Genomic DNA, 10,982 nt, shown 5'->3' on the forward strand with positions numbered 1-10,982 from the left:
ACTTCTGAAAACTAAAAGCTGTTGTATTTTCGCACAAGCTACGTTTAGGACATCCTGCTGGCCCTAAAAAACAAACACATGAAATCAGGTGACGATCATGTAAACAACCTTACTTTTTGCCCTGTTTTACTGGGCTAATCAGTGAATAATTATTATATGTATTTTTTAATTTTTAAAAAATATTTATTCTTTGGGAGAGAGAGAGAGAGAGCATGAGCGGGGGAGGGGCAGAGAGAGGAAGACACAGAATCTGAAGCAGGATCCAGGCTCTGAGCTGTCGGCACAGAGCCCGACGCGGGGCTCGAAACCAGAACTGTAAGATCATGACCCGAGCCGAAGTCGGGTGCTTAACCGACTGTGCCCCCAGGTGCCCCGGTAAATATACATTTTATATAAAAGGATGAGTTGAAGGCGAGGGTGTGACTCTTGGGCCGGCTGCCTCTCCTGTCATTTCTACCTTCCTCCTCCTCCCATTTCTGTATCAGATGCCTCTCAGCTCCCAGGACAGGAAGAAGCCACAAGTCAGCGGGGGGGGGGGCGGGGGTGGCCGTCAAGGTTGCACAAGGGAGATTTCCCAAGGAGGGTCAGGGTGATTAATAGAACAGGAATCTGTTTCGACACCCTCACAGCCCCGCCCCACCCCCCCCCCAAAAAAACCACCAGACTCGAGATGCTGATAAGAATTCTTTTATGTTATTCCAATAAAAAATACATTCATACAGAAATATAACAATCTTGCAAAAAACAATTTCAAATAAAATCTTGTAAAACAAAATTTTACAAAAATCTTACAAAGATTCTTTAGATAACAGGGTGCTTCAAAAAAAAAAAAGAAAGAAATTTCACTAATAGAAATTTTTTTTAACGTCAAGCAAAAAGTTTCTGCTTGATTGAGGCTCAGTTATCACCTGAACAGAATGTAATTCTTTCTGTACTTGCTTATTATGAAAATTACAGGCATCAACACATATGGCATTGAGCCCCACCCAATCAAACAACTCCATGGTGTTTCGTAAGCGAGACAAGCCAGCGCAAGCCGTTGCGTTTTTTTGTTGGTTTTTTTTTTTTTCCTTCTTCTTCTTGCCTTTTTTGTCTTTCGTTAACCTTCTTGCTTAATGGAATTGTTATGGCTAAGCAACAGAGCAGGGCCAAAAAAGGAGTTTCCCAAAACCCAGCAAATCAAGCGCCTGGATTTGGAATTGCCAAAAGAAAAGTGCATTTTTTCCCCTCAGCAAAATGAAATGAGTTCTTCAGGTATGTGTATTCATCAGCCCAGATTTCAAAACAAAACAGAACAAAACAAAAAACCAGTTATGTGAGCTTTCATCACTGCTCATTTCCAGGAAGATCAAACAAAATACCAGGCCAGCCAGACTCATATGTATATATATATATACATATATATAAAGACAAGATCCACACCCACAAGCCAGCAGCTGGATGAAATATCAGCCATGCTGTGGTATGCCAATTCGGGGAAATGACTCGTTGGAAAAACTGGAAGAATCTATTTGCTGGAAAAAATAGCTTCATCTGCATAAAAAGTATTCTAAAAAAGAATCCCTGTGACTAGCTTACTCTTAGGTTAGATGTTCTAATAAGGCTGAAATTCAAAATCAAAACCTTGGTGTGTCTGAGACCAATTAGTGGGCTAGCATTCCCCTCCGAGCCACTTTTGAATGGCCGAAGGTCTCCTATTCTGGACCTGCCAATAATGACGAGCGAAGTCAGCAGTCTGGGAGAGATCTGATGCCAAGAATCTGTAGCAAATCATTAAATTACAGATAAAGCCTTTATAAAAGTTATAGTTTTCATTTTTACCTCCTTTATGGCCATTCTGAAATATCTCTTCACAGGCTGTGGAATTTTCTAGCTAAACATTCTCAGTTCTCCTTAAAAAAATATTTATATATTATCTATATATATATGTATATATATATACACACACACACACACACGCACACACACACACACACACGCACATACACATACGTTACACACAAATATACATACACAAGAATTCCGCCCACTTTTTAAAAAAAGTAATATACTTTCTGTATTACCAACAGATACATGTGTGGAACTTGTGCCTTTTAAGCAAATACATTAACATGGTTTTTTTATACTTCTGTGTCTTTAATATGCGTGACAACGTTACATATTAAATACAGCCGGTGTGTGATCTATACACAATGGTTGTGCAAAGTCTATATGAAAGTCTCATGGTGGCAGAAATGGTCTGATTTTCCAATGATCCTGTTTTCACTTTAACACTGACAGTCAAGTTGTCAAAACATATCGCGTAAATACTGACTTGTTTGGGGAGTTTTATCTCTCCGTTTGTCTTGGTGAAGGAGGACTTTTGTACGAGATTCGATTTTCTGTATTATATATTGATACAGTACAATGCCAGGTGAAAAAAAGAGCCTTAATAAAGCATGCATCACCCATACCCCTGTATGAGACCCCCCCGCAGAAGGGCCACTTGCATAAGGCACCATTATTAAGATCTACAGTGCATTAACAGCTAGAAAACCAGAAATTAGTCCTCAAGGCATAAATAAGAGAAACTTAGCTGCATGAGAAAACAGTTTCGAAGCTTTAGTGGTTTTATCCACCCAACTGAGAAAAACTTTAGGTTCTGAGTCTAATGGAACATTAGACTGGCAATTCCCAGCCCTAGCACTCGATACCCAATGCCTTCACAGGGCATCACGAAAGTCTCCAAAAAGGGAATTCAAATTCAGAATCATTTAAAAAATAATCCTATGCTGCACAACTGCCTTTCTGAAAGGGAGTGTTACAAAATCGAAGGGGGAGGGGGGAGGATTGTGTATTGCCAGGCCCAGATGGCTATAGGGATCGCTGAAGTTGACCAACCACACGTTAGCTGCTCAGTAGCTGGGATCGACATTGCAGTCCTGATTGAAGAATGGAAAAGCAGATAGTTCCCCAGACCATGCATTACTTTTTGTCTTACAAGGAAAAGTTATCGATGTGTTATATTTGTAAATACACAGCTTATACGACGGGTAACAAATGAGCTCCTGTAGCCGGTAAACAAGCTACTTGACACATTGCACGTTTCATAGCTGCACCAGACACCGAACGTTCTCTCACACGGGAAGGGGCTCCCCTCCCCACACCCACTCGCCACTCGGGGGTCAAGACCACCCACTCCCGCCCTCCATATGTTCCCTTCTTTTTTTTTTTTTTTTTTTTTTTAGTTTTTATTCTAAGGCGCAGACCCCACCCCCTAGGAAATGTTTGGTGGTCATCTCCTCTCGTGGTATATACTCCGCACACACAAAACATTCAAACTACGCGTTTGCTGCCTCTCGCGGCCTTGCCACCGCGAGGGAGAAGCCTCGGCCTCATCACACAGTCAGAAATAGATCCTCCACAGACAGGCAACCCAACCAGTAACATTCTCAGTGCACATGCTCACGGCAAGGGCTTGGGGACCACTCGGAAGGCAGGTACCGGTGGTGAGTCGGGGCCACCCAAACACCACACACCGCGGGTGCCCTGCCGCTTCTGACGTGACGTGGTTCGCCCTCGAGAGACCTTCCCAGTAGAGGTCCTGGAGGCAGCTGGGTGGGGTGCAAAATGGCATGCTTTGGCTGGAACACGCACCCTCCTTCCACGGCTGTCTCTCAGCCTGGAAGCCTTTTAGCCCGCAGGATTCGCCGCTCTGCCCCCTCACAGGTGCCTCTTCATGTGCAGGGCCAGGTGGTCGGACCTGGAGAAACACCTGCAGAGCAAATCGGCATCCAACACGTTAGGGGTCCGCCTGCGCTGAGGCTACAGACCTGCGGCCTGGCCTCCGCCCCGCCCCTCCGGGCCTGGCCTGGCCCCGCCCCCCTCCGGGTCTGGCCTTCGCCCCGCCCCTCCGGGCCTGGCCTCGCCCCGCCCCCCTCTGGGTCTGGCCTTCGCCCCGCCCCCCTCCGGGCCTGGCCTGGCCCCGCCCCCCTCCGGGTCTGGCCTCTGCCCCGCCCCTCCGGGCCTGGCCTGGCCCCGCCCCCCCACCGCTCCTGAAGGGAAGTGGGGATCCACGGAGTCAGGGAGACTCATTCCCGGGACGTGAATGAAGGCCTCCACCCAGCTCTGGGGAGCACTTCACCCGACCTCACTACCGAGCCTTCAAGTTCCAAGGGTCACAAAGTATGAATGAAATCACTCTAGTCTCACGCGCACAGAACACAGTTCTTCCTAATTTGGGCAACTGGCATCTTACAGACGCTTTAAAAAAGTCCCAGGCTGAAATGACAAATGCCATCTCGGGAGAGGAAAATGCCTGCCTTCTGCACCACACGCCTGTTCCTCGCTGGCACTCCGCGCCCCTGCACTTTGGGAACACATACCTGTCACAGTGAGAACATTTAAAAGGCTTGGCACCAGTGTGCTTTCTGAAGTGTCTGGTTAACTCATCGCTTCTTGCAAAACGCCACTCACACCCTTCCCATGAGCATCTGTAAGGCTTTTCTCCTGGGAAGAGAGCACACGACAGGCACACCGTGATTTCACTGAGCAGGAGGAGGTGTGCTGTGACCGCGCACAAGGAAGGGGCTGGAGGAAAGTCAGCTCAGGGGCAAGCCCAGGGGCCGGCCTCCTCCGGGAATTCAGTCCCCCTTCAATTAAGGACTTAGGGACGGAGCCCGGAGCCCGCACTCCAGGGGACACCCAGGAGCCCCCTCCTGACCTAGCCTTGGGCCATGTGACCGTAATCAGCGCTAACGTGTAAGAATGACAATTACTCAGACTGGCGAAATAGTTCTGAGCTGACGTGTCAGCCCGCTGGACCCACAGCCCTGGCGGGGGCAGGCTTTTATAGCTCTCTCCATGGAAACGGTTTCTCTCAAGTGCTTATTTTGTTCCTTACTCACTTCCCTGTGGAATGAGGCTTTGTAGTTTCCTCCGGGAAGCGACATTTCTCCAAAACTGAGGTCATGAGTTTCTGGGAAACCCCATCCTCAGGCCTTCAAAGCACTTTCTAAATGGCCATCCGACAGCCAAGCTGTCTTCACCCGTTGGTCAGACAGTAAACACGAATTCACTACGAGCACTACCTGAGGGTAGTGAAGGTTCTGCCACGGCCTGTCCTCAAGTGTGACGCCGGTCAGGATAGACGGGGACTCGGGGACCCTGACTTGGGGGCTCCCAGGTCCCTGCCTCGTCACAGGGTGGGCCGCTTTACGCGACTCCATCCACAACATCCCTCCCGCCTCTGGAGCCTGTGTGATTCTGCCCCCGGTCACCCCAGACTATCACGGTAATTTCACATGCGACTGTCATCTAAGTTGTGGTCTTCTGTGACAAAGTCTTTTTTTTTTTTTTTCCCCAACTGGTTTCAGAAAACAAAGGCCACGTGATACACAGAGAAATTCTCAGGAAGTACCCACACATCAGTACTGCCTCCCACGTTGCGCACTGGCCAAGCTCCCGTCTCGCAGCACGGCTGACACCGGCGTGCTCCCCGCTGCCCGGCCACCCTTTGTCCCCACCCCAGGAGAAAATCACGGGCCGCTCCACGTGACGGTCTGCACGGATGCCACAGACCGGGCACCGCCGCGGGCCTGGATGGGCGGGGGGGTTGGAGCGAGTGAGGGGTGTGGGGTGTAGGCAGAGAATGGATTTACCTCATCCGGGTAATCTCAGAGTGTCAACCGTTCGTCGGGCACACATGTCCAGTCCTTCCGCTCCTACTCTGTCCTCCCCAGAGACCCAACTCTTTTGGGGGAGGCATGAGGTGAGGGCGCGTCCGCTCGCCGGGGCCCCGGCCCCCTCCCAGGGCTGGTGCGATTCAGCGGCGCCCACCAGCGGCCCACCTCCCGCGTGGCAGGAGGGACTGACCTGTGTGAGTGCGCTGATGAGCTTTCAAGTGCGAGCTTTTGGTGTAAACTTTCCTGCAGCCGTTAAAGTGGCACCGATGCACCCTCCTGCGGCCATCTGGGGATGCGTCCCCGCTGCCCTTGTCACCCGGCTTCCCCGCAGTCCCACTGCGCACCTTCCCGGGAGGGTGCGGCTCGCCTGGCACGCAGCCCCACAGGTGAGAAGCCTCCCTGCTCAGTTCTGGAGAAGAAGGGGGTGTGGAGGTGACGGACGAGCTCAGGGTCCCCGAGCCGACCAAGACTTCGCCGATGGGGTCGGAGGAAAACTTGGTGGTGGGGGACAGTTCCTCGGAGCTGTCGGAAGACTCGCTGCTCACGTCCGAGTTGAGGCTGTGGGTCTCCACGTTGTAAGCACAGCCGGGGCTGTTCAGAGCATCCTCGGGGGGAGTGGAGGAAAGCTTCGGGTCCGGATCCTCCTTTTTCTCCCGAGCCAGGATGATTTTGGTCCACAGATCTTCCTGGCTGTCGAACTTGATTTCGGAGGCCGACACATAGCAGGGCTCGCTCTGGAGGTAACGCTCCAGCTCCAGGCAGGTCTGTGCGAAAGGAACCACAAGAAGGCACGTGATTGTGACGGCTGAAAATGGAACCGAAAGCAAGTTGCCAAAAAACATGCAGGAATCAAGGGCAGGTAGACCGTGGCCGTGGCCGTGGCCGTGGCGCTGTACGAATCTCGTCTCTAGGAGAGCGAGGGGGAGGCTGTTTCTAGGAATGGATATGCACTCGGAGGAAAGACCAGAGGTGGAGCCTCTCCTGGCCTTCCCAGGTCGGACCTGTGGCCACAAGGACTGATGGTCACGAAGCCATTTTGGTTACAGTTACCGGTGTTGACGTTACTAATGAGTTTCCGTGAGCCACACAAAGAAAACCGGCCTGAGACAGTCCCCCCTCCCCGCCCGACAGGTTTAACCAGATTATCTGACAGTGTGGAGCACCATGTGCATGAAGGAATGCCCCGGCCGCCCTCCCTTCTCACGCACAAGACAGAAAGGCTGCCCAGCCCGCAATGCAATGTGTTCTGACATTGCGTGTGTCTGTCTTTAGAGACACAGCTGAGAGCACAGGGCCACGCTCAGCCAGCAGGCGCAGCCCGCTGACGGTCTGTGTTCGGGGGCATCAGTGGAGCTGCAGACAAACCACCCCATTTCCTGCACAGCCCCGACCCAGGAGGCTCTCAAAGAATGCCATTCCCAAGTGCAGGGGCCGTGCTCACCCACAACTTTAATGACTTCCACAGTGGTCCGAGAAAAACAAGAGCTTCAACAACAGGAGTGGAGAAGTAGTTCCAGAATGGCCATCTGCTATTGCAAAGAATGCAGGAGGGGAAACTCCTCCCCAGCCCTGCTGGGAGTCCCACAATGGACAAGAACTTTATCTACTGGCCAAGAGTACAACTGTATGAGTCATCACTCTGTTTCTTTCACGCAATGCCAAAGGAGACTTCCTTTTGAAATTCTGATCAGCGGCCAGAAAAGGACCCGGTTCAAACATACATGCAGGTGTCACGGACAGTGCCCCTCCCCAGCCCCACAACCAACCTTTCAAGAAGCTACAACTGCCGAGAGAGCAGCATCCCCTCTCCCCACCATCTCAAACTTCCTAGCCACTGGAAAAGAAAAACGGTAGGAAACATTTTAGGATTACATCGTGTCCGCCCTTATCTCTACTAGGATCAACTGCCTGGGTGCCCATATAAGGCTGTCCATACAACTGCATTTCTACAGATTTCAGTTTCTACAGCAAACTCTGCAAATCACGTTCAGGACCCGCAAAGCCTACCCAAAGGGCTCGTGCTTGCTTACTGAGCAAATGTGCCTGCTAGAATATAGCACATACCCTTCCCCCTCCCCACGGATTCGTCACATAGCCAGCATGAGCAAGCAAAGGGGAAAAAAAAAACATCATTGTTTTCTCTTTACCCCTAAAATCAGACGTGTGAGTTACAGGGCATACTAGGTGCTCTAAGGACAGACACCAAGGGCTCCAACTGATGTTCCAGAGAAAAAGGAAAGCACATTTACTGAGGTCATGCTAAACTTTCATAATCTGGCTAATTTAAAAATCTCCATTATGCCGATCAGCCCCAGGGACCGAAACGTAGCTCTCCGAGAGTTTAAAAGCCTCTGAAGGCCACCGGGAGCTCAGCCTGGCTTGGGGCCCAAATCCCAAATGCCCGAAGGAAACTACTTAGATCAATTTCAATCACGTCCTGGGGAGCAGCTACTTTAGGAGGAAAAGGGGGGAGGGGAGAGGAAGGCAGGACGGGGCTGGGAACGATTAAGCAGGCATGTGAAGGTTGCAACACTTTGCATTTCATCCCCTTTAAAAGCTTTCTAGGCTTTGAAACCCACAGAATATATTTGATCTGCTAATTCACTTAGTGACAAAAAGCGAACAGCCTAGCAGGGGCAGAGACAGCCCTGACCCCTCCTTCTATCTTTTTAAAGACAATGGGACGAGTGTCAGAGTCTCCTCTCTCCCTTCAGGCAATCCTAACAATTGGGGGGGGGGGGGGTAATAACTTTCTTAAATGTCCAATGTCAAAAATTCCAGTTCCACTAAAAAAAAAAAAAAAAAAAAAAAAAAAAAAAAAAAAAAAAAAAGCCGGAAACTAGGACTCTTCTTCTCAAACTCAGACTTGAAGCAATTTGGACGGGCTCATTGTCATATGACTGATAAGTCACTGGTTGTGCAAACATTGTTGGCTCTTTTTTTTTTTTCCTGGTCAACAAAAGAAGCAGGTAAGAAAAACAAGACAGATCCAAACACATCTTAAGGATTCCAAAGAGGAAAAAGACACTGGAAATGGCCCAGGAGAGAAAAGGAGCCGGTGGATGTGTCCCTGGTGACATTTTTAATTAAAAAAAAAAAAAAAAAAGAGTCTATGTACAGACACCAAAAAAAAAAAAAAAAAACCAAAAAACAAAAACAAAAAGCAAATCCAAAAACAAAACAAATTCCCCATTAAAAAAAAAAAAAATACCCTTGGCAGTCCATGCAAGTTCATATGACAAGATCCAGCTGTGGAGTCTGGAGCTGGTACAAACACCAAACTTCCGCCAAGGGCTCGGGCCGGGATCAGGCCGCGGGGCTGGGACTGCCCTCCGGAGGATGCAGTCCAGGAGCCCCAGACACGGGAGAAAACAGTCCGAGAGGCGACGCGCCGCTGCGCCCCACTCATATGACAACTCCGCTCCACGCCGTGAAAGGCCCCTTTTAAGTGCCTTCCGCACGCAGGCAGCAGAAGTACGTTTTAGGACTAATTATTTCAAATTTTTGTTTTTAATGTACCCAAACCATTGAACAAGAAAAAAAAAAAAAAGAAGAAGAAGAAGAGGAAAAATAAATGCACCTCCAACCACACACCATCCTGGCCGTGCGTGCATGCACTCCCTCCTCGGTGCACCGGGCACCTGGCACACGAAAATTCCAATTTACCTGTTGCCAATATTCCTCCAGGGAGGGCAGCGCCGAGAAGTAACCAGTCTCGTGCACAATCTGGAGTTCCTGGAAGATGCTGCACATTGGGAGTACATCCATGTCGGGTTGGAAAAGACAGTCACTGCTGTTGTGAAAACAGGGAGGTGTGCGGTCTGGAGTCGAGAGCGCAGCAGCCGTGCCTGCAGCGCCGGGGAAAGTTTCATGCAAACTCAGTGCACAGCAATTAGGCGCCGCGGGTTCGGATCCTGCCGGAGCCCAGAGACGCGCTCGCGAGCCCACACAATATTTGCAAACACCGGACTGACTGCAAACGTAACCCCTGCAAAACTTCCCTATTCAAAGCTCCCTGCCAGCCTCCCCCTCTTCCCCGCCTGGCTCCCCCCACTCCCTCCCCCCCACGTGACTCGCCCGCGCCCGCCCCGTGCACCGCCCAATCACGCTGCGCCCGGCCCGGGGGCTGCGCGCCGGTGATGTCAGCTGCGGCCAATGGCAGGCGGTGACTCACAGCGGCCCCGCCTGGCGTGACCGAGCCTCTCCATCACAGCCCTCGCCATTGGCTCAATTCGAACTTCAGGCGGCTCTGATTGGGAGGCGTCCTCGCAGGCTATTTTTAGCAGGGTATATAAGGCGCGGGCTGCCGCGCGCCGGAGGAGTCGGCGCTGGGAGGTGCGGGCCGAGCGGCTCAGTGCGCCCGCGGCCGGCCGAGGGAGCCGCTCCTCCTGTCCCCGGCCCGCGTCCCATCCCCCGGTCCCCGCGCCCCGGTGCCCGGGTCGGTCCCCGTCCGGGTCGCCCGGGCCCGGCGCTCGGGCCGGCAGTCCCATCGCCGTCCCCCCCGGCCCCCGGTCCTCGTCAGTCGTCACTCAGGCCCCGTCCCGGTCACCAGACCGGCGTGCTCGTTCCCGTCCCGCCTCCCGGGCCGGTCACCTGGGCCCCGTCACCGGGTCCCCGTCCCCTGCTCCCCGGCCAAGCGGCTCCGGCGCCGCGGCGGGGCCGAGCGCAGCCAGGCGGGCCCCCTGTCCCCTCTGTGCACCCTCTTCCGACCTCGGGACCGGGCTGCTCCCCTCCTTCGTCCTCAGCTCCGTCCCTTCCGTCCCTCCCGTCCCTCCCGTCGTTCCCTTCCCTCCGACCTCTGGGCGCCCTGCCCCCTCAGGACCCTCTGTTCCCCCCGACCGCCTGCATCTCCTCTGACCCTTCTCTGTCCCCCCACCTTCGTCCTCCGCTGTCCCCTGTCCATCTTCTGTCCCGCCCCGTCAGTCTTCTGTCCGCCGCCCCCCATTCTCTGCCCATTTCCTGTCCCCCCATCAATCATCTGTCCACCGCCCCCCATCCTCTGTCCCCGTCCATCTTCTGTCTCCACTGCCCCATTCTCCTCTGTCCCCTGTCCATCTTCTGTCCCCCCTGCCAATCATCTGTCCACCTCCCCCCATCCTCTGTCCCCCGTCCATCTTCTGTACCCGCCATCAGTCATCTGTCCACCGCCCCCCATCCTCTGTCCCCGTCCATCTTCTGTCTCCACTGCCCCATTCTCCTCTGTCCCCTGTCCATCTTCTGTCCCCCCTGCCAATCATCTGTCCACCTCCCCCATCCTCTGTCCCCCGTCCATCTTCTGTCCCCGCCATCAGTCATCTGTCCACCGCCCCCCATCCTCTG

General features: G+C 52.5%; 1 protein-coding gene across 1 annotated transcript; it reads right to left on the reverse strand.

Moving 5' to 3' along the window:
- Positions 1 to 671: 671 nt before the first annotated feature.
- KLF6 (Kruppel like factor 6) lies at positions 672 to 9,733 on the reverse strand. The gene is made up of 4 exons (XM_043564732.1): positions 9,330 to 9,733; positions 5,854 to 6,427; positions 4,365 to 4,488; positions 672 to 3,754 (listed from the first exon to the last, which is right to left on the reverse strand). Exons 1-4 carry the CDS (start codon positions 9,429 to 9,431, stop codon positions 3,703 to 3,705), a joined length of 852 nt encoding a protein of 283 aa, XP_043420667.1. The 5' UTR covers positions 9,432 to 9,733; the 3' UTR covers positions 672 to 3,702.
- Positions 9,734 to 10,982: the final 1,249 nt, after the last annotated feature.

Source organism: Prionailurus bengalensis, chromosome B4, assembly GCF_016509475.1.
Source record: "Prionailurus bengalensis isolate Pbe53 chromosome B4, Fcat_Pben_1.1_paternal_pri, whole genome shotgun sequence".
NCBI lineage: Eukaryota > Metazoa > Chordata > Mammalia > Carnivora > Felidae > Prionailurus > Prionailurus bengalensis.

Excerpts from the sequence above, each read along its gene's own strand:
- KLF6 (XM_043564732.1), bottom strand. The coding sequence starts at position 9,431 with ATGGATGTACTCCCAATGTGCAGCATCTTCCAGGAACTCCAGATTGTG. Across the intron at positions 4,489-5,853 it reads TCATCAGCGCACTCACACAG|GAGAAAAGCCTTACAGATGC; the intron begins GTCAGTCCCTCC and ends CTCTCTTCCCAG. Across the intron at positions 3,755-4,364 it reads AAATGTTCTCACTGTGACAG|GTGTTTCTCCAGGTCCGACC; the intron begins GTATGTGTTCCC and ends TTTGCTCTGCAG.